General features: G+C 39.3%; 1 protein-coding gene across 1 annotated transcript; it reads right to left on the bottom strand.

Annotated features, from left to right (window-relative positions):
• Positions 1–1,868: 1,868 nt before the first annotated feature.
• Positions 1,869–19,188, bottom strand: tex15 (testis expressed 15, meiosis and synapsis associated). Its single transcript, XM_018744759.1, has 10 exons — positions 18,808–19,188; positions 11,181–11,328; positions 10,720–10,885; positions 10,153–10,375; positions 9,799–9,942; positions 9,538–9,703; positions 4,209–9,319; positions 3,927–3,982; positions 3,524–3,704; positions 1,869–2,420 (listed from the first exon to the last, which is right to left on the bottom strand). Exons 2-10 carry the CDS (start codon positions 11,302–11,304, stop codon positions 2,388–2,390), a joined length of 6,204 nt encoding a protein of 2,067 aa, XP_018600275.1. The 5' UTR covers positions 11,305–11,328; positions 18,808–19,188; the 3' UTR covers positions 1,869–2,387.
• Between the last annotated feature and the right edge of the window lie 6,248 nt (positions 19,189–25,436).

Raw genomic sequence — 25,436 nt, 5'->3', positions numbered from 1 at the left:
CATTTCACCTCTGTTAAAGAAACCCTCCCTGGATCCCAGCTCAGTCCAAAACTACAGACTAGTTCCCCTCCTCTCCTTCCCGTCTAAAACTCTAGAACAGGCAGCCTGTGATCAACTATCTGAATTCCTCACCTTGAACCATACCCTTCATGGGTATCAGTCTGGATTCAAAGTTAGTCACTCCACGGAGACGGCTCTCCTAGCAGTGTCTGATGCTCTCCAGTCGGCTAGAGCCGCCTCTCTCTCTTTGGTCCTCATCCTCCTCGACCTGTCTGCAGCATTCGACACTGTCAACCACCAGATTCTATTCTCCTCTCTTAGTCAGCTTGGGATTAAAGAAATGGTACTAAGGTGGTTTGAGTCCTATCCATCTGACAAATCCTATCAAGTGGTCTGGCAGAACTCCCGTTCTTCTCCTCTGCCTCTCTCAACTGCTGTCCTGCAGGGCTTGGTACTAGGTCCCCTGCTCTTCTCGATCTACACTTCTCTCTCGACCCTGTCATTACCTCCCATGGATTCAAATACCACTGCTATGCTGATGATACCCAGCTCTTCCTCTCCTTTCCACCTGGTGCATCAGACATTTCAACTGAACCTCTCCAAAACTGAGATCCTACACCTCCCAGCTGGCCTGTCTTCCTGTCACAGTCTTTCAATCAAAATGGACACCTCACTCATTTTGCCTACCTCCTCAGCTGAGAGTCTGGGAGTGATGATTGACTCAAGTCTATCTTTCTCTCAGCACATTAAAGCCACAACCTGGATCTGCAGGCACATCCTGCAAAACATCCATGGGACCCATCCTTACCTCGCAGCAGACTCTGTGCAACTACTTGTCCAGGCCGTGGTGACATCCCGTCTGGACTACTGCAACTCTTTCTTGTGTTTGGCTTGCCAAAGTGTTCCCATGTATCTTCTCTACTTGTTTCTCTGCACTGGCTTCCTATAGCTGCCCGGATTAAATTTAAGACCCTGGTTATTGCCTCCAAATGCATCAATAGAACTGCTCCCAGCTATTTACAAGACTTGATAAAAGGCTACACTCCAACCAGACCACTTTGCTCTTCTACTTCTGCCCGCTTGGATGTCCTGTGCATGAAAGGTAAAGCACGGAGGTTCTTGGTTCTGGCTCCGTTGTGGTGGAACAACCTCCCCCTCTCACTTAGAACTACTGAAACTCTGTCCACATTTAAAAAGGGTATGAAAACTCACCTGTTCTAGACTCATTTTGCCCATGATCTCTTAAGGTCATGTAAGGTGTAAATATTCATGCACCATAACTTTATGATCATGCCTGGATAAGCCTTTACACAGCCGCTAGTCCTGTATTGTATGTAAATGTTTGTATCCCGGGGGCGCGGTGGCACCGTGGACTGGACCGGGTCCTGCTCTCCGGTAGGTCTGGGGTTCGAGTCCCACTTGAGGTGCCTTGCGGCGGACTAGCATCCCGTCCTGGGTGTGTCCCCTCTCCCTCCGGCCTTACGCCCTGTGTTACTGGGTAGGCTCCGGTTCCTCGCAACCCCGTATGGGACAAGCGGTTCAGCAAATGTGTGTGTGTGTGTGTGTGTGTGTGTGTGTGTGTGTGTGTGTGTGTGTGTGTGTGTTTGTATCTCAAAAAAAAAAATTGTAGGAAGGTGATCAGGATTCGTCCGTTCTGAGTTTTATGCAACTACTCGTGTGATGAACATTGGTGCCTATAGTGGAAAGAAACTAACTTAAGAATCACACGTCTGCAACTATGTCTCTCTTTTTCCGAATGTAATGCACAAATTGTATTCTCTGAGATGTATGTTGCTTTGCAGAAAAGCATCTGCTAAATGAATAAATGTAAATGTCTTGAAAACATCAGTTGAAAGATAGGATGCAGCTTTGGTGGGACACCAGTTTTATTTTTATCTTTAACTAACATGAAACAGCATTACAGTTAAGAAAACTTTAAAATTAACCGAAAAAAAATATCCACATATATCCACAGCCTCTCATTCGGTGTGTTGTTCAGTTTTACACATGAGATGGTATCACATGCTATTTCTGTGCTGAAAACACTGCAGGAGAATGAAACATTGATGCAAAGAAAGAACAATGAGTTGGAGAAAATACTAAAAAGTGTTCCACGTTAAAATCCTGACTGTATTTTACCAGCAATAATGATGGGACCGATTCATTACGAAAGTTATGTTCTTCAACTTGTACACACCTTTAGTTTTGTGACTACAAAAGTATAATAGACACGTACCTCTATTTATTTACTAGTCATTTTTCTGTAAACATTTTGAACACAGCTAACATATTTTAAAAATCCTTCTAGAATATTGGTGAGATACTGAAAACCAGCCATGCCTTGTGCGCCAATAAATCCCCTTTCTTCTTCTCGCCATTCTCCTCGACTAGTTGCAGAAAATGAAACCACAGAAAATAAACTGCAGAAAATAAAACAGTGAAGAAAATGCAATTAAAAATAAACCCAGAAAAGTTCTTATCTTTGAAAATTCATGAATTGCATGTTCATAACACGTGGTACAGATGTATATATCACTTTCATTGTTTATTTGACAAAATCACATCTTCTCATGTGAGAAACTTGGTGTGTAAAAAAGACTGGTAAAAAGATATTAACACATCTAATAGTTTATTTCAGAAATATGAACCCACACGACCTAAGTGACTCTGTCAAAATACTGTCAGAAGTAATGAAAGTTATGAAAACTTTACTAACATTTTGCAAAGATGTAAACTATTTCTTGAATCTGTTTTACAGATGGATTTATCATTAAACATTTATACATTTCATAACAGGTGAAAGAATATTCAGGTACCTTAGTAATATATGTAGAAAAATTCTAACAATTCCCTGTACAGCTCGTGCTTCAACTGATTTTTTTCATGGTGTGGCAGTAGGTAATGCAGTGTGATCAGAGGTGCGGGTGGCCCCATTCCAATAAAAAAACGGATATTTTGTTGCCTTGGGTTTGTGGATAAAGTGATCTGGGCGGGTAGTGCTTGAAAAGGGTAGCTGAGGGCAGATGGTTGGTAACAGAGCTGAACTGTCCAGTGAGCCACAAGGCAGTGGGAACTGGACAGGGTAAGAGGAAGAGTAGAGGTCCCATGAGTTGAACCGGTCCTGTGATGCTGTGTACCTGTTGTAAGGGGGAATATGTCCTTCATAATATTTCCCCCAAATAGTCCAGGGGTGTTCAGTGTCATGGCCATACAGCTGAGTCACTGATTCTGCTTCATTCCAGCTGGGAAGCCACTGTTCCTCCCTGTTTAAACATTCTCCTGTTCTTCCAGCCAAAGGAGACCACATATACTGAGGGCTGGCCATTGTGACATCATGGGTATATGAATATACATGTGGCCATATATCATAGCATGGTTGCAGTGCTCCAGTTCTAAAAAATTCAGGAATTACGACAGGTGCAGGTGGTGTCCACTCTATGTTATCACATGGCTTTTCACCTGAGCTCAGTGTGCCAGGAGTGAAAGACATTGGTGTTAGAAATGTAGTCTTTTTTTCATGCACCTGTGCTGATGCACTGTGTATGTTGTCCAGTTCTGCCTCAAAAGATCCCCAGTTCCATGTCTCATGCTGGGCATTTCCATTATCTCCAGAAGGCACAGGCAGCAACTGATTTCCAAGGTTGTTTTTACATTTGGTAGGGCGGTTCACAACTTCATTCTGCCGTACTAGAGGATTCCCATGCCTATGAGGGGGGGCATATAGAATGGGAAGGTACAATTCTTTAGACACTGTATCAACAAGGTTAAATATACTAGTGCACAACATAATGAAAAAATGTGAGAGACTCTAAATGAAATGAGGATTCTGTTAAATCACAGAACTCTACAGTAACTGGAAAGTATAGAGTTAACCCCTAAAAAATCTGAGTGAGCATCAAAGCAAGTGTATAACCATATTTTCTTACCATCCTTTGTTCTGGCTAAAATCCCGTGTCAGAATCACATTTTCACAGTGCTTGATCTAAAAAAAGAGTATTTTTCCAAATAAATATTCACCTTGAAAAAATTTAAACTTATTTTGCTTGTATAAGACATATATTTGAAAGGATTATTATTATGTGATATATTTAAATTCCAATATAAAATCTACCTTAAAAAAATTTAAACTTTTTTCTATTAAAATCGAATGTAAAAAGATTTATTGTTATTTAAAATCTCAGTGCTTTACTATATTATCGAACTTTTACCTGTCTTCTCTTTTTGTTGCCCATCATGAATTGATGAGATTTACTCCTCTTGGGGGATGCTGTGTCCTTTTGTATTTTTAATTTTGATGATGAAATTTCAGTTTCAGTCAGCCCTCCTATCAATTTTTGCATTGCATCCTTTAGTACTGCAAGTGATTTGAAAGCATGTGCTTCCTTTGAGCTCTTCCAAACAAGGATCTTGGAAGCATTATAGCAAACCTGTTCAAGTCCAAACCAAGCTACCTGGCTGTCTGTTGCTTTGCAAGTCTTCAAGTATTTTATTTTCTCATCAAGAAATCTGCACAAAATGGACAGATGTTCTGGTATTCCAGCATCACAATTCCTTTGCAGATGAGCAAAATAAGTATCTGTAAAAGTGCTGACATGTTTTTGGAGCACTTCTAAACTCTCTAATTTGTCTCCAAAATTGACATTGCAAGTCAAAGGTATGGACAAATTGAAGCTTCCAGAATGTAAATTATTTTTCATGGCAGCCTCAACCTCCAATTTCTCTCTCCTGCTCTTGAGATACATGTAGTAGGAGGTCTCTGTGAATCTTGCATGTTGATGATTTAATACGCTCGTGTACTGTTGAAACGTTCTGTTCCCTTTACTGGAAATATTTTCTTGGTCCGAAGCATACGTGGAGGACTGCAGATGATATTTTACCCTTCCTTTGTAGAGCTCACTATTGAGTGTCTGATCATACCAAAGCAAACTCCTGAATGTTGGTTCTCCACTTAAGAATCTGATTTTGTTCTCAATAAACTGCATTGCCTCCATCATCATTTGTAGTTCGAAGAAAGAGTGCAGAGCTTCATATTTCAAATCCACTGCCTTTGGAGGATGATCTAAGTATTTGTCTAAGATGAGATCCTTTGAGATGATAACTTCATCAAAACCAATATTCTGATCGTTTTCAAATGTGGAGATAAAGAACTGGAGCATCTCTTTACATCTGTCTCTAAGACTTGTTAGTTCTTCTTTGGAAGCCAAACGATCAGCTTCCCTTAGGGTGTCTGAAATATCAGTTGCATTGTGTTTTTTCTGAAAAGAAGTAGTGTTAAATGCTGGCTCATTTTTACGTTGATTTGTGGAGACATCTGGTTTTTTAACACCTACACCCACCAAGTTGTTAGTGTTATGTTCAGAATGAACAATCTGTTGATTCTTTTCATTTAGTTTAAGTGTATAATGTTGATTATCATTACCTACTGACCCTGACACAACTACATCACAAGGGCCTATTGTACTCTGATTTTGCTCTTCCTCTAGAACTACAGGAGTCTGCTCATGTTGCTTGTTTCCCGTCAGGATGTTTTTGTTATTCTCCCTTATAGTTGTCTTCTTTGAGAAAAGTTTGCCTTCAGATTTACATGGTGTTATGATATCTTCCACTGGAGTTAAGTTAGAAGAATCCAAAAAGGCAGTTTCTTTCTTTGTATTAGAAGTGAAGGTAGTATCTTCAGGTCTGCAGTAAGGTAATTTCATCCCAGCACAAATTTCAAATTCAGGTTGTTGGGTTGTAAGATCTCGGATGATTTTCTCAGCAGTCTCTAAGTTTGGTGGTTTTGTGCTATTTCCCACAACTTCTGAGTTGTTTGACTGCAGTACATTTTTGGAGGCATCTGTTTTTTGCAAGTAGTGCCTTAATTTAGTAATGAGTCTTATCTTGGATGACATATTATTAACTATATGTTCTTGCATGTGTGAATTTTTATCTTTTTCCATTCTAATGGTAGCTTTAACTGGATCTGCTTCCAAACTCATAGGTAGTTTTGGCTGTGGTTCACTAAGCCATAAGGTACCTTTGCTGAGGGCTGTAACATTATTGCTTAATGTTTCTTCTGAAGTCTTTGACAAATGCATCGTAATCTGCGATTCTTCTGGCAGTTTTTCAGTAAGTTCATGCAAAATATTGTCTTTCTTTCTCTCCTTTGGTAATGCAACAGATGTATCTCCGGAAGAAAACACTGGAAGTGAAATACACTGAGATGTGTGTTCATCTTGACATTTCACATTTATATCGTGCTCTGTTTTGCCTGCGCTCTTGAATAACTTAGGGTTATAAATCTTGTCACTTTTTTCAGCTTTGTCAGTTTCAAATGACTGAGCTTCACTATTTTGTGCTTTCAGATCTGCGGATGTACTTAAAGATATGCATTCAGGGGGGCTATTTGCTGCTTGTTTTGGTAACAAATTCACAAGTGCCATTTTCATTTCACTGTTATTGTCTTCAGTAACCTCTCCATTTTTTTCTGCAGTGGTAAAAGTTCCTAAATTGTTCCAAACATTACTTTTCTTGCCTTTTTGTTTCACAGACCCTTTCCTTGTGTTATTCCTTTTGATTTTTCTTGAACGTCCAAGGCACTTACGTTGCTCCATTTGCAAGCATTTAAAAAGCATGAAACTGTTACTCAAGACTTTCTTATTTTTCCAGGCAGGCATCAAGTGCACATTGTTTGCTCTGTACAAAAGCCGCTTTCCTTTTGGTTTCCTTCTTTGATGCTGTGTAGCTTTACCAGCTTGCTTCCTGTCGCCTCTCATCTTTTTTAAGGTCACTGCTTTTTTTAGGTTGCATGTTCTTGAGGCCCTGCATTCACACAGCTTGATGGTTGTGCAATCCATCATGGACTTATCTTGTATTGTAGGGTGAACAACCGATACACTGTCATGTTTCTCAGTACTGCCAAGGTCATTTGCAAAATTATATTCTTCTTGTTTTTTAATGAAACAAGAAGTGTTAAGTGTGCTAACTGTGCTTGCAGGTCTGAATGAGGAAAACACAATGTCCTCTTGTGGCAGTTGTGCAGGGTAGCTTGAGTCCTTTAAAGAACTCTCAAGTGAGTCTGACCTATCTGACTGCAGAATCTCAGAGATGGGCTTAGTAGCTGTCTTGTTTTTAGTTTTATCATGTTGCTTGATAAATGATAGTTCTGACTTTTTCCTATATTTTTCTGCCAACTTCTTAACAAGTCTAGCATTGTGTCCTTCAGTAGTATGTGCTTCAACGACATAATTGGATGTATCCCTCGAAACAAGCTCCAAATTTTCGATATTTTGACTGTCTTTTCCATTGTTAATTACTTCACTGACAGGGCTACTGTTCACTGACTTGTCCTCAAGAACAATGGATGGATCTTCTTTCTTCTTACGACTTTTTGTGAAAGGAATTTTATCTGAAAGAATATGTTGCTCCAAAAAACCAGTACTCATATTGTCTGCTTTAATTGTAACTCTGAGTTTATATTTTTTGTTTGTCTGTTTTATACTTTCTAGAGGAGACAAGCAGATGTTGCCAAGATGATTTTCCAGATTCCTTGGTTTAAGGTAAGATTTATCAGAAAGTTGTTCTACTGGACTAGCTGTAAGAAATAACTGATTGAATTGGATTCTCTTATATAAAACACACAGCAGTGGGTCAGACAACTGTTTCTCCTCGTTACCACATATGGCATGTTGAATGCTTGTTGTGACATCATTATTTGCAACGATACAATTTGAGGCCTTACTTGCTAGCCCTTCAGGTTTCAGGTGTTTACTTGATGGATTTACCTCTTTTCCATGAACTGATACTGCATTTGGGATGACATCTGACTTTATGATATGGACTTCCTTTAAATCATCTATATGATGCACTTCCTGAAATGATCCAGCACTCATGAATTCCTCACTTTGCCCTACATTCTTTTCCCTTGCATTAATCTCTTGGGAATCCCCGCCTCTCACTGACTCAAATATAATTTTCGTCTCTGAATTTTGCCAAAAGTTGTTTATAGATTCACAGGTTTCAGGGTGATCAAGACATGGGCAATCCATTGGAATCTGGGTCTCCTCACTGACAGGTGTAGAATTTTTCTCATAAACTTCAATACACTCAGCATTTTTACTAACTTTTCCTGATCTTAAAAAAGAGGTTACCTCTTTCGAAAGGCTATCTTTTCCTGTTTTCAGGTGTGATATCTTCAGGTCAGAGGATTTCTCATGGATGTCGTGGATCTGTGCATCCTCTTTTCCACTATATGACATAAGCTGAATAAACTGCAGATCAGTGTTTTGTTTATCTATGTATTGTTTGTGATCATCCTGAGAAAAGAGTTTGTCAATGAGGGTCTGACTTCCTGCATTAGACACAACACTGCCATGCTCAATCGCAACAGCAACAGCCTCATGAGCACTCTTTTCTGGTATTTTTTCTTCATTCTTTTTTCGATGTTCATCCATTTCTTTAATGTCTAGAGAGGAGCTGCTGCTTTCTCTGTCATTGACACTGTTGCATTCTATATCTTCTGAAGTATTACCTGGGTGCTTAGAGAGTACTGCCAACAATGCAGATTGCTCAGGACCGGAATTACTCTTAAAGGAATTATTTGTTTGGTCAATGAAATCAGTGCCAGGCAGCAGTGTATGCATTACCTGTTGCTGTCCCGTTTTTAGGTATCCATATTCAGGTGTTTTTAGAGCCCATGCCTGGGCAAAATTGCTACAGTTGATTTCTAGCCCAGAGTTATGCCTTATCTGGCCTGTTGGCATATCCTGCTGTATACCCACAGCAGAAGTCTGCGAAAAGTTGCTACTTTCCTGCCTGAACAGTCTTGGGTCTCTCACAACTCGAGAATTGAAAACTGTAGTGGAAACATTACTCACTGCCACAGCTATGGATAAATCAGAACTTGGAAGTTTTGTATTTCGGCTCACGTACATACTATTATGAGTGTCAATGCTTGAGCCAGAAATGTCTAGAATGCTATTAATTGTATTAGAAGTGGGCCCACCAGGAAGTATGTTTCCTTCTGTAAACGGAGCTGAAGCAGAGAAGTGTCCTTCGAGCTGAGCTTTAGGTGTCCACTGCTGTTGGAGAGCATAGTAATCAAAAGTTTGCTGTAGATGAAGATCTCTTCCATTCTGAAGCATTGTGGGCAATCTGGTTTGATGTGTATTCATTTGCTCCACTCTTTGAAAAGGGGAAGCTATTTCAAACTTAGGAGAGTTGTACCCAAGGTCATGCATGACATTTTCCAGTCCTCCAAACTGTCTAAATGTCACTGTTGCATTCTGTCCTCTACCCCATCTTTCAGCCACTGTGCAGGTTTTCAAAGATTTGGAAGAACCTGGAATGTTAAATGAAGCACAAAAGAGAATTATACTTACAATGAGGCTTTCTGTTATATTTTCTGAGCTAAAATAAAATTTAGCAGTACATAATCAGTCTTTATGTAAGTACATTTTAATGTCAAACAGTAAAACTGACATCAGTATCAAAAGTTTCACACATACATGCAGAGTATTTCTGATAACAGGTTATCTCACACTTTTGATGTTTATATACCTGATGACATTTCTACAGATGGCATCTTCATAGGCAAAACTAGGTTGCTACTGGAGACTGCAGAAAATGCATTTCCGTTAGAAGCAACTATAACCACTGCATATGGCAAGCACTGCCTGGGTCTTGTGTTGAGCTCTTGGTTTTCATCGTAATCAAAAAAATACACCTAAGACAAGACATTTGATCATTTTCATTAGATATTTTGTCATTTAGTCAAAGGATCATTTAAATCTTGGAGGCTAAATGTGACTTGCAGCTTACAGAGGAGCTTGAGGCCTGTTGTAAAAGGCTGTCCTTGGGTCCAGCTGGGTCTTTAGAAATGTAGCAGTCAGAATGTATCACTGGGTCCATCATGGCATTTTTCCCCAAATTTATCGGCACTCGTTTCACCTTGCCAAAGATTACCTCCAGGAACAAACAAAAGAAAACACTTAAGATACCCTGTATTACTATAATGTACAAGTACGCTTTTCCCAATTTTCACTTTGGATTGTCTACTACTAAATCTCACCTGGAAAAATCCTTATGTTACCTGTTGCCCTTTAAAAATCTTGCTCTGGTTCAATCTAATAACATCTTAGTGAGACATTATCTCATTAAAAATGTGGTATTTACCTTGAAAATAATAATATTCCTGTTGGTGGAGTTTTTCAGGGCCACATCAACATGTCTGTACAAACAGACCCCATGCACTGGATTGCCAAGGGTATGCTGGGCCTTTTTGTCCACTCTTAGTCCTTGTTCACAAAGATGGTCTGTGGCTGCAGCAGATTCAACTAAAAAACAGAACTTTTCCTCCATTTCCCTGAGATTCCTGCCCTTTGAACGCATCTCAGACCTAATCAAAAAAGCACACGGAAGCAAATTCAAGACTACACTATGTTGGGCAATTGTATGGGCAGGTTGATGAAGACAGAGTTTTGAAAGCGTTTGAAAAAATCAGTTCACCATGAAAATGTATATCATCATATTTACACATTATTACCAAGTTAAATGAGCTAGTGAAATACAAATGATTACGTCAGACAAGTTCAAGAGCTGAAAATATTTAATATCCTATCGTCTAAAAGTTTTACTGAATAGAAGACAAAAATAAGAGAAATTCAAGATGGTATAAAAATGACAGTACTACACAAAATACATTATTCTACCCACTCAGACAACTAAACAGTTTAAATTAACCTTTTCTCAGAAAACTCCTTCAAAAGTTGTTCATTGTGTATTAGTTTCACTTGCTGGCAGTCCGAAGACAAAAATATGTACTTGTTTGGGTCCAATCTGGAATCATTTAGAGTTGACAGAATAAAGCTAAATTCCCTACTTTCTTTGGAACAGGGTTCAAGGAAAGCTGAAAGGGAAGTAAACAAACACAGTGGTAAAACATACTTAAAATTAAGGAACACAAATTTTTTGATCCATGACAGACACTTTATGTGCATATATATAGACATTTTTAACATTTCAACTACTTTTGATATTTCTCTCAAATGTTGGTTTTTTTTTTTTATATTGACAGTATTACTACTGCAGCTTTTTCAGTAAAAGAGCTAAACTGTGTGATTTTAATCAACTGCAAGTTATCCCAATGATAATGCTACAGGTTCACTCTTGTCAAATCTAGATCTGTGTATGCTGTTTGTTACTTGAACATGTTCCAGTAGCCCTTCTCTTCCGAGGAATTGTGAAGTTCTTCAGAGTGCCCTTTCCTCTGGTGTTTAAGTCTGGCAATGCTACAGCTGTCCTCTTCCTACTACCAAGTGTCGCCATTCTGTTTTACTCTGGAACATCACCCTGAAAAGCCATAATGAACCCAACATTATGAATGGAAATACAATTACAGTAAACAATTGTGGTCAACATAACAGCAAAACTAACTCAGATGTCCTCTGACCCTAAATCAGCTACTACACTAATGTATGACATAAATACACTGAAATGTGTAAATGTATTATGCACTATAAAAAAGGTTTAACTTTATTCTAATATGGAAATGAACACACACACACATTTTCTGAACCGCTTGTCCCATACGGGGTTGCGGGGAACCGGAGCCTACCCGGCAACTCGGGGCGTAAGGCTGGAGGGGGAGGGGACACACCCAGGACGGGACGCCAGTCCATCGCAAGGCACCTCAAGCGGGACTCAAACCCCAGACCCACTGGAGAGCAGGACCCGGTCCAACCCACTGCGCCACTGCGCCCCCGGAAATGAACAACTACACATAAACCAAGACTATAACTGTGTAATTAGTTTCAGCTGAAACAGAAAAGTGGTATTGACTTTTGTTAAAACAAATCAAGCAGACAAAGGACTGTGCAAAACAAAGTTCCTTATAGTACACTTCAAACTGGATTGTTTATGCTCTGCGAATACATCTAAGCCCTGATCAAAGAATACATAGGTGTTTATATGTCGTGTATAATTTTATGTATTTTGACCAAATTTTAATTGATACAAGATATTTGTACAAAAACAATATGGGAAAACACGATACAGCTGGTCATCTACTTACAACCTTAATTGGAACTGAGAGTTAGGTTATATGTTTGTAGGTGAAACACTACATGGAGTGGGCCAGAAGCTCGTCCTCAGTTCTATATGCAGTTACTTGTGTAATGTACGTTGGCAAAAATAGTGCTATTGTATTAAATGACTAAAAAAATTGAATTTCTGCAGTCTGCATCTACAGTATGTCTCTCCATCTGTTGGTGAAATGGACTTTTGTTTACTTTGAGTTGTAGGTTGCTTTGGATAAAAGCATCTGCTAAATGAAAATGTCAGTAATCCAAACATCTCCGCAAGGTGCAAAGCAGCAGTGCAGTTTTTTTGAATGGGAATAGAGCAGCACAGTGGATTGCCTGTCTCTCCCAGTGAGAGGAGAGACAGCCCATCCCTGTGCTATGCCCGGAAGTCTTGTGTTTTCCGATCCCCATAGCAAAAGCATTTGTAACACATTGTAAATAAACAAGAGATAAAGAGCTACATCAGATGCTCACCGGCATCTCACATGAAATTCAATAATACCCAACACAAGCATATTAATAAAAGCACACACACACACACATTTTCAGAACCGCTCGTCCCATACGGGGTCACGGAGAACCGGAGACTACCCGGCAACACAGGGCGTAAGGCCGGAGGGGGAGGGGACACACCCAGGACAGGACGCCAATCCATCGCAAGGCACCCCAAGCGGGACTCGAACCCCAGACCCACCGGAGAGCAGGACTGTGGTCCAACCCACTGCGCCACCGCACCCCCCTAAAAGCATAATAACAAATTTAAAAAACAATGCAAGTTGTATAATTATTTATCTTGAAGCACAGACAACTCAGAGCCAGAGGTGCTACATGAAGGTGGACAATGACAGAGAAACCGCTTTTCATTGAGAATTGACAACCAGTAGATGTAGAAGCCAACAGACCATCTATAGCTTTGTTCACAAAGTGTTTTCTTCTTTTATACTTTCCTCACACTTTTAGAAAATTTAAAGCAGTGGTTACTATTTGCGGTCACTATCTGAAGGCAAATTTGGTGGAATTTTGGCATGTGATTTGAATTGGTATGTCAGCTGTCTTTTAATGATAAATGAATACTAAATACTTTTAAAAAAGGTATTGGTAGAAACCTGGTAACTGAAAAGTTCAAAAGTAGGAGACAAACTGTACAGTTACGTGGAGCAAAGCTACATTTGCCACAAAGTAAAGTACTGGATTAGTCAGTATTTAGCATGCTAAAGAATTTGAACTTTTCTCTTACATTTTTGTTTACTCATTACAGGTGTCACCAGACTTTGATATGCTCTTCGGCTGAATGTGTTGCTTCTTAAAAATGAATTTTAAAAAAACAGTTTTAAATAGCATTTTACTTAGACAAAGGATAAATACTGCACTATGCTCAAGGCACAACTCAGTCATGGACGGTCCCAAGCCCGGCTAAGAAAAGAGGAGGGTTGGACGTGGGGCTAGCTACCCCACACTGTAAAAACCTTGCCAGCTACAGAAATGCCAACAAGGAAACTTCATGAGATCTCAGCTCTTAGGGATGCCTGGAGAACCCTTGTTGGTGGCCTATGCCCCAGGAGGGGTGGAAGGCGTATGACAAAGATGCTCAAGGTACAGTACTTTGAGAAAATTATTTTTTCGGGCTCCCTAATCACCATTCTATCTAGAGCTATGAATCTAACATCAATAACCAATATTTTTTCAGTATTCAAAAGTATATCAAAAACCACTTTTCCACTGCAGGGTCTCAGTGATCTATACCCCATCTCTGAAGCATAGGCTGTGAGCCAGATACACTCTGCTGCAATAAGAACATTGAAGCAATGTTTAGAATAAGAATGTAAAAGGCAATATTTTTACACTGTACAGTTACCCAAAACATCTTTGCATTCTTTGATCAACTGTCATGATGGACGAGACGTACCATGCTGAGCTAAGGATTGAAGCTACCATACGGCAACAATATCATTATTTCTTCTAAACTGGCTTAGAACTGTTACTTAATCTAGAATGCTCAGGAGGGGAGGGCAGCCACTGGCCCTTAGACCCCCAGAGGTTTTTTCTCCCTTGATTTTCGGTTGGGAGTTTTAGTTCCTTTCCTCCGTGGCCGGTAGGCATACTTATAGCTCTATAAAAGCATTATATTATGGTAGTCGGTAGTCAGCTGTCTTCTTGGTTTCTTTATCTGATGTATTTGTTTTTCTTGCCTTACGCCTGTGTTAAAATGCTTTGTGTCACTGCGTGAGAAGAGCGCTCTATTCAAATAAATTGAATTGAATTGAATTCTTTGGCTGTTACAGGACTATGCACAGAAATATTCTGATCCACGTACTTCCAAAGATGGATACTCATACCGTTACAAATCAACCGACATGTATCACAAAAACCAACAGGCAATGTGTGTTGAAGTCATCAAATAGCTTTCTTCAAACAGAGCTGTCCAGATGTAAGGAGAAAAGGGTACAAGTCAACTCATCAGTTTTTTCCACAACTCACAGAACTGGGTCTTTTGTTGATTATTCTAGTCTCTGCATTTTTTTGCATTTCCCTTGCCTACAGGTGATTTCTGAATGGTAGATTAAGCCATAGAGCTGTTGATTCAATTCTGTCATTTTCAAGCCCGTTGTGGTTTTTACCAACTATCCTCTTAAATGTCAGTCTATCTCTGTCCGGGAGTTTCGACTGACTAGGATCTTTCCTGTTTTCAGCTTCAGGTTGTGCTTGTGTGACATACTTTAATGATTTTGTACATTTTTCTCCTCGCCATATTAATTTAGCAGTTTTTTTTAATGATAAACTTGACATTCAATCATCCACTAATTAGCCTTTGATATACACTTTGCTATCCCATGTTGTTTTAAGGTTCAATTACACTACAGCTAACTTTTATTTTTTCACAGCAATTACTAATTGTAAACCCTTGAACTAAACAACTCAAAGATTAAGTGTGAAACATTGATATTACATTCTACTTAAATACCTCTTTCAAAAGTCTTAAGTCAAATGTAAATACCTTTTCTCTACATGTATTATATGCTATACAGGATATACTGACAAAATAACTGAGTACTGAGCCACAAGAACAGCTTAAATGGTCCTTGACATAGATTCCAGGTCTGGAAGGGATGCAACAGCTTTCTTCCATGACCTTTGGCAAGTGGTACAGCCATAATACGTGATTTACATGACTGTGATGGTTATCAAACATTCATTAACTAGTTTTGACTTGTGGAGGTGGCCACAGTCACAGTGAAAGGCTTTACTACCATTACAATACAAATGCTTTATTACAGGAACATCATCATCACTCAGTATTGTTTTGTATTTATTTACATTTACCTTACCCTTTACATGTGCCTAAACCATCTCAGGAAAACATATGCCATGCCATAACTGAGCCACCAGAACTGGCGGAAGGGGTTGAAGAACGGTCTATTTACGTAAGTCGAGGAATGTCTGCGTACTACGAGCTGACCAGTGTCCCTCTGTGCAGTTCTCCACAGACTTTATGATGAAATTTCCTGCACCCACTTTAGAGGGACATTTTTCTGGGCAGTACAGTGCCACAGCGAGTAGTGCAACAGTCTCATAGCACCTGGGTGGGGCGAGAGGATGTGGGTTTGATCCCCGCTCAGTCTATGTGGAGTTTGCATGTTCTTCCCGTGTCTGTGTGGGTTTCCTCCCACAGTTCAAAGACATGCTGTTCAAGTTCCCCCATAGTGTGTGAGTGACAGAGAGTGTGTGTGTGTGTGTGTTCCACTGATGTATGGATGAGTGACCCATTATAAGTAGTGTCTCTAGCAGTAAGTCACTACACAGAGTTGATTTGGAGAAAAGCATCTGCTAAACATTTAAATGTAAGTTTCAGAGTTGCCTGTCTGTTTCTTCTTTCACCGTAAAACAACAGAAAAAACAGTATGGTAAAGCAGCATGTCCTTTCCCCAGCTAATTTCAAGCTGTTTATGTCATCTTCAAAATTCTCTTAGCAGCAGGTCTTTGGTTAACATCAGCAAATTGAGAAGTCTGTTACAAAAGCTCCTGCCAAACATGTCCCAACAATTAGATCTTTCAGACTCACTGAGATATCTTCTTCCTTGTACCATAAAAGTTGATATAATGTACTCATTGTATTTTTCTCTGAGATGTATGTGGCTTTGGAGAAAAGCATCTGCTAAATGAGTAAATGTAAACGTAAATAACAGCCAACATGTCGAACCAGTGGATCTGCACAAGATTATTAAATATGACCTTATATGAGATATTTACTGCTTAATAACCTCAGTGACTATGGACCCCACCAGTGTGGAAGCATGCTCTTGTTTTATTATTGAGACACCATCATGTAGGGCAGCTCACAATGTTTGTGTCCTTCATGTACTCAACTGTTTTCTATATTTTGTCAGTTACCTGTACAACACACATAAAAAATATAATCTATACACAATACCATAGATCATCACTGAGTCACAAATTCACCTGAAACACATCTACAGACTGTGAAATCAAACCAGAACATGTGGACAAAACCCACATGAATAAGGGGAGAAGATGCAAGGCTCACCTACACTGAGCTGGATGTGAATCCATGTCTAGTGGCAAAACCAACCCAGGCACTGTAAAGTACCAGCATTTCTCACTGTGTCACTACTCCACCCTCACATATGTGAAATAGAAAAATAAACTCATATTAACACTGCTGAAGAAGCTCATAGGCTTATTAGAAATATACAACAAATATTAAATGATATGATGTAATTTCACAGTATTTCAGGTGTATAAAAAAACATGTCCCTTGAGTGTTAAAAGACAACTCTTCTTGTGGCTCAGTACTCAGTTAAAATCTACATCTCTTGTGAAAACTTTTAAAAAATTAAGTCTCATACAAACACCCAAAGAAGAAGATTCCAAACCAAAGTGTGAAAACATGAAACCAAATACAGCTGTGAAATCATGTGACCCAGTCAGTTCTAAGAAATGTATCAAAGGCTAGTCCTTGTAGGAAGCAGAATGCTTCATCTAAAGCCACTGCAGCTCAAGGTTTAGAGATAAAGCATGAACATACCCAAATGTGTACAAGTTGTTAGTTTCAATCTAGCAAATTCTATGAAAACTACGCACATTCACATGAAGAAATTTGCATACATGAAGAAATGTTCATGTAAACAATGGTATATTATGAAATTAAGAAGTAAGCCAAAAAGGTGCTTTAGACATCATAAGTTAATCGATTAAGTGAGATTACTGGCTTTGACAGAAGTGCTCTCTTTGAGTCTTATCGCACAACTAGGTATTTTTTTTTTTTTTTAACTTCCATGTAAACACAGGATTTTGAAAGAGTTTTACCTGCAGAAGATGTCCGTCACGGTTCTATGTCTGTCTTATAAGAAAAGCTAGTCACTAATCTGACAACACCTGATTTTACCTTTGATGAACTTTACATGGATATTAAAAGAATCAAATGCAGGACTTTGGTACCCCACTATACTCTGGTGCAGTGGCAGTCACCCTTTCTTTTGCTTGTGGATGCTGGAATAGTGGCACTGATTGTAACTGTGGTACCTTACAGCTCCCGGGCTGTGTGGTCTAATGTGGGTTTGAACCTCACTCATCCTGAGCGGAGTTTTCGTGTTCTTCATATATTCTCATGGTTTCCTTTGAGTGCTCTGGTTTCCTCCCACAGTCTAAAGACATATGTTTCAGGTGAACTGGTGACTTCAAATTGCCCCTGGTGTGTCACTAGGTTGAATATCTGTGTGTGTGTGTGTGAGAACTGCTGCTTAGTGTATCTAATATAGTAAGTCTTCTTGGACAAAGGCATCAGCTAAATATGAGTTAATAATTAGTCCATGTTTTGCATCCTCCTCTTTTCTGCAACACTGAGTTTCTTACCACTGTTTCAAGAAAATCCACCATATAGACAACAGAGACAGAAGATGAAAGCAGCAAACCACACCGCCTGCCTTACCCCGTGCTAGCCCAACACAAGGCTTATATTGATTAGGGAAACATTAAATGCCAAAATTATAACTATGCAGCATGATGGTGCAGGAAAAGTATAAAATGTATAACTATACAAAGCATAACTGCAGCCACTTGTGCGATGTATACTGGTTCATATGGTGGAATGTGAAAAATGACTGTACTTTAGAATCACGTGTCTGCATCCAAATCCCTCCTTCTGTTGATGTAATGCACTCTGTATTTCTCTCCGAGACGTACGTCACTTTGGATACATTAAAAAAATAATAAAAACTTTCTGCGAAAACTTTTACACTGCTGCAAAGAGTTGGCAGAACTACGAATAAAAGGAGATTCGGCTCTCGCCTCACTGCTATTTACATTACAGTGTGTCCGAAACACTTTTCTGGAGAACACCTGGCTGAGGGTTCCAAAGAAAGAGGCACCTGGAAGTGTTGCAAGCTCTATGGTCTATCTGTGTGGGTGAGGCTCTTGTTGTCTCCCATACCGTCTTTTGGCTAACATTTAGCTCAGCTTTTCAATCCATGATCAGACATGAAATCGCAACTCTGATAAGAAGAAGAAGAAAAAAAAAAATTGTTCACCCTCTCGCAGCAGTCGAAGAATTGCTAAAATAATTGAACACACCACAGACAAATGAGTCACTCAAACGGCAGTACCGTACGCGTTTCACCGTTTCTTCACAGCGGAGCAGCAGGGTAAAATCATGCGTGAGCAGGACGATGACCACATTCAAAATTGTGTGCTCCAAGAGCTGGTGATGACAACGTTTCAAAACCTTACCTACCTGTGACTTTTTTTTTTACTGTATTTATTTTTCAGCACAGATCAGTCTCAGTTGCAGTCAATCGCCGACTCGATGTGTTGTTGTTTCTTGGAAACGGACTGACTCCCGAGGCTCTTAGAGTGATGATCCCTGAGGCTCACTGCTGCTCACACGGGACGACGAGAGCGCCGAGCAGGACTGGGCTCTCCAGCGCGCCACACACATTTTCTCACACACACACACACACACACACACACACACGCTCGCTGCACAACAAGGCGGAACTTCCACTTCCTAGCGGTATCGCAAGCTCATCCAACGGCACTCGTTAACTTCCTCCAGCGCAAACTCAGCTGAGCTTTCGGAGAAAGAAGCGTGTGTGTGTGTGAGAGAGAGACAGAGGGAGATAGAGAGATTGATAGAGAGAAAGACAGGCGCAGAGGGAGAGAGAAAGGGGGGGGGGGGGGGGGAACTGAAAACTGAAGACACGCGGAGGCTGCACGCGCAGGAAACGCCTCAGGAAAATATGAAGGCGGGCACGAGGCGGGTGTTCAGTTGACATGTGTCCGGGGGGGGGGGGTGTTAACACCCATTTTAAAATAAAAACACACCTACATCTATTAAGTCAGATGACGCTTTTCTCCAAAGTGACTTACAATGTTTCGTTACGTACAGTTATTTACACAGCAGGATAGCTTTACTGGAGCAATTTAGGGTTAGTACCTTGCTCAAGGGTACTACAGTTGGAGGTGGAGCTGCAACTTTTCATCCAGGCAGCAGCAAAACACTATGCTACCAGCTGAGTTATAGTTAATCTTTTTATCTATTGCATACTTTGGAAAAAATTGCATAATTGCAGTCTAAAAACACAAATTGCCACTAGGTTTCAGGGCATTATCACTGAACAGTATAGCTGGACATTTTTTGTTTCGGCCTTCCCCCCCCTCAAAACAATGTGCCCTGATATTTGACTGTGTTTAGTGCGTTGGTTTGCGGCACGGTCACACAGAACGTACATCTCTGTTTTGGAGAAGGGGTTTCTTCTGCAGACCTCTGCCCGCCCTAGGCTTATCAGACTGATGCCAAAGAAGAGCCACTTTTCCAAAGTCTTCTGGCACTGTGGCATTTGGTCAGAACCGCAGCTGCCTTGCACAGCCCTTGCACCACTCCTGGTCTGGTCAACTTCCAATCTGCGTAGCTGGTAGCACGGTGCACAAAAATGCAGTCATTTACCCTGAACATCGTTGAGTACCAGGAGAAAATGTAGGGCTTTTAAGCAGGAAACTTCCTCTGAAATCTCCAGAAAAAAGGTCCAACTGTATTACTTTGTAAAAGAGCCTTGACTAAGAGACTTAATATCACAAATACCATCCTTTGACCTCAGTGTCTTTCAAAGCTGAGTCATTGCAGAACTCATTTGACCCAGCCAGTTTTGTGAAGTTGTCAAACCTGAAGTGCTCATTTTTGCTGTTAAATATTGTAATGATTCATAAATGCAACAAATACCAATACATCTACATATAGGATGCCTGGTAGTGTAGTGGTTAGTGCTGCTGGCTTCAGACCTGAAGATCACATGTTCAAATCTCAGCTCTGTCTACAGTACTCTTGAGCAAGGTACTTACCCTAAACTGCACCAGTAAAATTACACTGCTGTATAGATGGGTAAATAATTGCAGGTAGATTAATGGTATAAGTCACTTTGGAGAAAAGTGTCAGGTAAATCTGCACAGACGCAATGGTAATCTCGAATACACACAAACTTTACAGAACCAAAAAGACCCCAAATCTGAACTTTTTACCAGATTACACTCCAAAAAATACACAGGTAAAAATTTCTTGGATCAGAATTTTTTTTTTTTTTTTTTTTTTTTTTAAAGCAAAGCTTCTTGCTGAAGTGTCGGGACTTAACGGTCTTCCTCTTCAGAACTAAGTTAATGCAAAGAATTGTACAACCCTAGAAGAGGCTATTGTACAGATCTGAAACAGAGGCGCTGTTATCCTTGGTGCGATAGCTAAACTGTGCTGGAGAGTATTCCATCATCTGAAATCCAGCCCTCCGGCCCTACTGCAACTTGCTTTACCAGCGCCCACGACGTGACCAGCTGCCACTTCCTTTCGGTGGAAATCCCCTGTAACCCGGTAACTTGTCGGCCTCGTCCCGCACGGCTGGGCAGCGAGTGCGAGGCTGCCCCCTGCTGGAACTGACAAAAACAGACGGCGTGCCAAGAGGTGCAGAAGAGCAAGGTCATTTATTTGTCAGTTTGGTACCTCCTTTCCAAGTGATCATGATGACAAGAGAAAATGCATCTCAGAGTACATGCGTCAAAAGTCAGATTCACCTACTATAATTTTTACCGAACAGAAAAAAGTGATGGCAAATCACGTGTTACTTTTCACACAACCAATAAAACTTGTATTACCTCTAAATCCCCCCCGCCCCCCCGGGAAATGTGCCCCCCACCCAGTTCAAACCAAACCCTGCTACATTTAAATAGCTGCTTTAAGAAAGAAACATATGGTTCCATTTGACCTATATAAAACTGCCATTCTTTCATACGATTGTCTACAGATCTTTTGGAAAGGACACACAAAGACAGGGTAACTGCAAAATAGGCATCACTGGTTTACTGCACTAAGTGCTGACTGCGAGGCATGTGGAGTCAGGCTTACAAAAGGATCAAAATGGTTGCGGAAAGTAGAAGTTTGTATTTGCACCTGTGGGCGTTGGCCTGCAGAGCAGGTCGGAATGCCTAGCCAGCTGCTGAGACGCTTGCATTTGGTGTCATCTTAGTGCAAACACACAGTACTACAGCAGCGGCATATTTCCACACAGGACATGTCTGCTTCTGTCCGGTCAGGACACACATGGGGTCAGAAAAAAGTGAAGCACAGATGACTCCAATCACAGTGAGCATGTATTTTACAGTTACACTGTATTGTGTGTGTTCAGGAAAGACGTTATCGCAAAACATTGTCACTGAACAAAAATGTTCAGATTCAAGTCATTTTTTTTTTTTTTTTCCCTTTTCTGCATTTTTACTTCCTAATCAGCATGCATGCAGTTGGGATCCATAAAAGCACCATTATATTATAGTATATAGCACCACTTTTTTCGATGTATTTTTTCTCTTTTGTCTGGACCCAACTGTTGACATGCAAGAACCTTGGAATTTCTTAGATAAGTATCCTACATGTTGCAACCTTTTACAAACACTACAAGGCAATTAATGAATATTTATACAGTACCATTACATGTAGAACATTAACTAATACAGTACACATGTTAAAGAAAGTGCTAGAATATAGAACAATTGCTTTCTTGTTTTGAGTCTTATACTAGAGGACTATAGGAGGACAAGCTAATGTTGTACACAATCATTTACCCCAAGATACACTAAAACACTGTTTCACCTTTTTAAATCATTGTCAAACACTTATAATTCTAAATTCCAACTGTTGCAGAAACATGATGAACACAAAAATAAACAGGGAAAAAAAAAATCCAACAAAGCTTCTTTAATATCCAAACCTGCACAGCACGCTACATACACAACTATCAGCTCAGTAATACATCGAAAGAGGTGAAGTCTGGACTGCGTCAGTTCTGATGCCATCAGTATTTCCACTGTCACTGATTTACTGAACAGCATGGACTGCTGATTTTCTTAAAAATATGTCCAATATTATTCATATTTGGGTTTATACTATGTAGTTCTACTGCAAAAGTTTCCCCAGTCAACTTGTAGGACACATTTTAGGATTCTGTTAAGAAAAAAAGGTTTTCACTTGAGAAAAACCTATATGGCGCAATTAGAATTCTTGCCTAAAAACAATACAGTCAAAAATGTCTTTAAGGCTTAAGGATGGGGACACCTGCTTTGTGCATGCAACAGTCCAAATTTGATTCACTTACATGTCAAGAACAAATCTGAGCAAAAATGCATTGACATTTACCTTCTTTGACATGTTGAAGCACTTTTAAATTTTTCTTTACGACCTTTTAAGATGAGAATAAATGTGCCATGGTTGTTAAGTCATTACATGGAACAAAATTGGCACATCCTGACAAAACAGAACAATTTCGTAAAAATGTAGTCATAGTCCACACTCCATCTGACAACAGTGCTAGGCTTCGCGTAAACCTTTATTTTTTTATTTATTTATTTTTTTTAAAAACCTAATGAAATCGCAGAGTCCTTTTATTTATTTTAAAAAAAAGTACATAAATATGTGGATTACAATTTTCTTTCTTTAAGGATTCTTTTTTAAAGAGATATTTTGGATTATAGATTACTAACGCTTTTCTTGTGTCCCACTGAAAATGCCACCATTTAAAACAAGCCAAAGCATAAAATATAATCACCAACCCACCCTCCACAAACACAGATAGAAATCTAATAAGACAAACTTCAAAAACATACAACAGAAAACATACGAGGACAAATGTAATATAATAAAGCTCAATATGGTAATATATTTTAATAAATTCTGTATGTGAACAAGACTAAATGTTAATCTTTTTAAATAAATGTTTATATTTGAGGAAAATCAAAAAACCTATGTGCACAGAAATTTTAAAGTGCTTTTTTTGTATGTTACGTTGGTACCTTTCTGCTCAAACAAGCTGGTGCAGCAGTTATGAGCGTTTATAAATATAAGAATTCAAATATATATTTATATAGATATAGCTACCTTTGAAAGTTGATTCATAGCTGCTGGATCTAAACCACAGGGAAACTAAAGATCTGAAACCATAAGAAATGAAAACTGACTACCAACAATGTTACAATAGGGTTTGTGCTGAGACCACTTAATGTATTCTGTGGTGATATAGTACCACTTAGATTTACAGGTGAAAAACTCAAGCAATCCAAAACTAAGATAAATTAACTGCACTTTGAAGTGATACAGCTCTGTCAAAGAATGCAATACATTGTGTGAAAAGCAGTTTTAACATTATGTATGACAGAGAATCTTCTTTGAATAAGAAGCTGCACCTTTTAAGGTCCTGGCTGTTAGTGGAAGCCAGGAGTTACTACCCCCAAAATATGTTTTTATATAATAAATTAAAAAAAAAAAAACTGGAATATATGTTGCCTTCATCTTATAGGACTAAGCTTCACTGCTGCAGTACTCAGTATCATCGACTAAAGACTGCAAAGCAGCACTCTTAAGGATGACACGTGCAGGTCTAGATCATCTCTTTCTCACGTGAGTGGAAGAAACCAGCATCATAGGTTGCAGGTTCTCTCTCCTAGTGAGACAACAGAGATGTCAAGGAGAAAGTGCTCATTTTTAATCAACAATTGCTTTTAAAGTGTGCCTTCTGGGGTGTGCTGATTTACAGCAACTGTAAGGCAGAATGAGAGGAAGAGGCCTCTCCTACTTGTTTCAATCCTGTCTCATCCAAAGCAAGGGAAAAGCAAAAACAAAGTCATGTGAAAGGCCTAAAAGATCATGAAATGCTTTTTATGAACACGAACACAAAGTAAAACTTCCTAAAATATAAATATCTTCCCACTAAAGCAGCCAAAACCACTAGATAAAATTACTTTTTAACAATTTACAGGTACCTAGTTTCCTAAATGACAACAGCATGTGTCATCATTTTGGACATTTAGGAAAACTGACATTTCAGTTCATACGCAGCAAATAAAATACAAACAGCTATCACTTCCAACAAAGCTATAAACCCATATTTCACAAATATTGTGCTTACTGTGATGTACTGTATAGGGTGAAGTTTTTAAAACCAAAAATTGCGGGGGAAGAAATTCTGCTTTCTGAGCACTTAATCTAAGCAAATCAAGAACAAAAAGTCCTGATGAACATCTTTCAAAACAAACTACATTCTGGATTGTAGAAATAACGGCAGCTACAGACTGACAAATCCAACCAACTGTGCTTTTCAAGTAAAAAAACAGTATGTTCTTCAGCAAGGATGGATATGTGTAACTGACGACTAATATTGATTTGTCCCGCTATATTGTATATTTCAAGACATTTTAATGCAGAATTTCAAACAAATTTGTGTTTCCCTTTGTAACTGGTATCTACGTGTACTTACTATGAGCCTTCAAAGCTTCCTTTTTTAAATAAAACGTTCAACTCCCCGCAGCAAACAGCATGATTCGAACGGACAAGTTGTGAAACAAGTGAATTACTACAGCTGGCATGACAGTTCTACAAAAACCTTCCACGTATGACAAAAAGCAGCACCAATGGCTAGTTTTACCACACGTAGAATATGAGTTGTAACAGTTCTTGGAGGAACTAGTAATGCTCTTTATTTTAGAAAAAAAGTAGACAGGCAGACTATGTACTGCAGGAAACCAACTGCACAACAAAAAGACATTTTGGTACTTTGCACATCATTGCATTTATCAAATGTAGGGTCAGCGTGACTTCACTCAAAACTTTTTGCCTTTTGTTTTCAACAAAAATATTCTAGTAAGGCAAGTTAGAAAGCAATTACAGTTTGAAGCTCTGTACACTAAATGTCACTTTGAAGTTCAATAATGCAGTAAAGCCCTTAAAATACTATGTAATTTTATTACATTACATAGTATGTGGTCAAGTGCAACTGCAGATAGAATAGTGGTGTTCATTTTTCACCAACGTAGCATATGTCATCAAAAAAGTTAGAC

The sequence above is a fragment of the Scleropages formosus genome, chromosome 6 (genome assembly GCF_900964775.1).
Source record: "Scleropages formosus chromosome 6, fSclFor1.1, whole genome shotgun sequence".
NCBI lineage: Eukaryota > Metazoa > Chordata > Actinopteri > Osteoglossiformes > Osteoglossidae > Scleropages > Scleropages formosus.
Note: the sequence above shows the minus strand (reverse complement) of the source record. Positions and strands in the feature narration are given on the sequence as shown.

Coding starts and splice junctions, on each gene's coding strand:
- tex15 (XM_018744759.1), bottom strand. CDS start 11,304: ATGGCGACACTTGGTAGTAGGAAGAGGACAGCTGTAGCATTGCCAGAC. Junction 10,376..10,719: donor AAGGAGTTTTCTGAGAAAAG/GTTAATTTAAAC, acceptor TTTTTTGATTAG/GTCTGAGATGCGTTCAAAGG. Junction 9,943..10,152: donor GGAATATTATTATTTTCAAG/GTAAATACCACA, acceptor TTGTTCCTGGAG/GTAATCTTTGGCAAGGTGAA.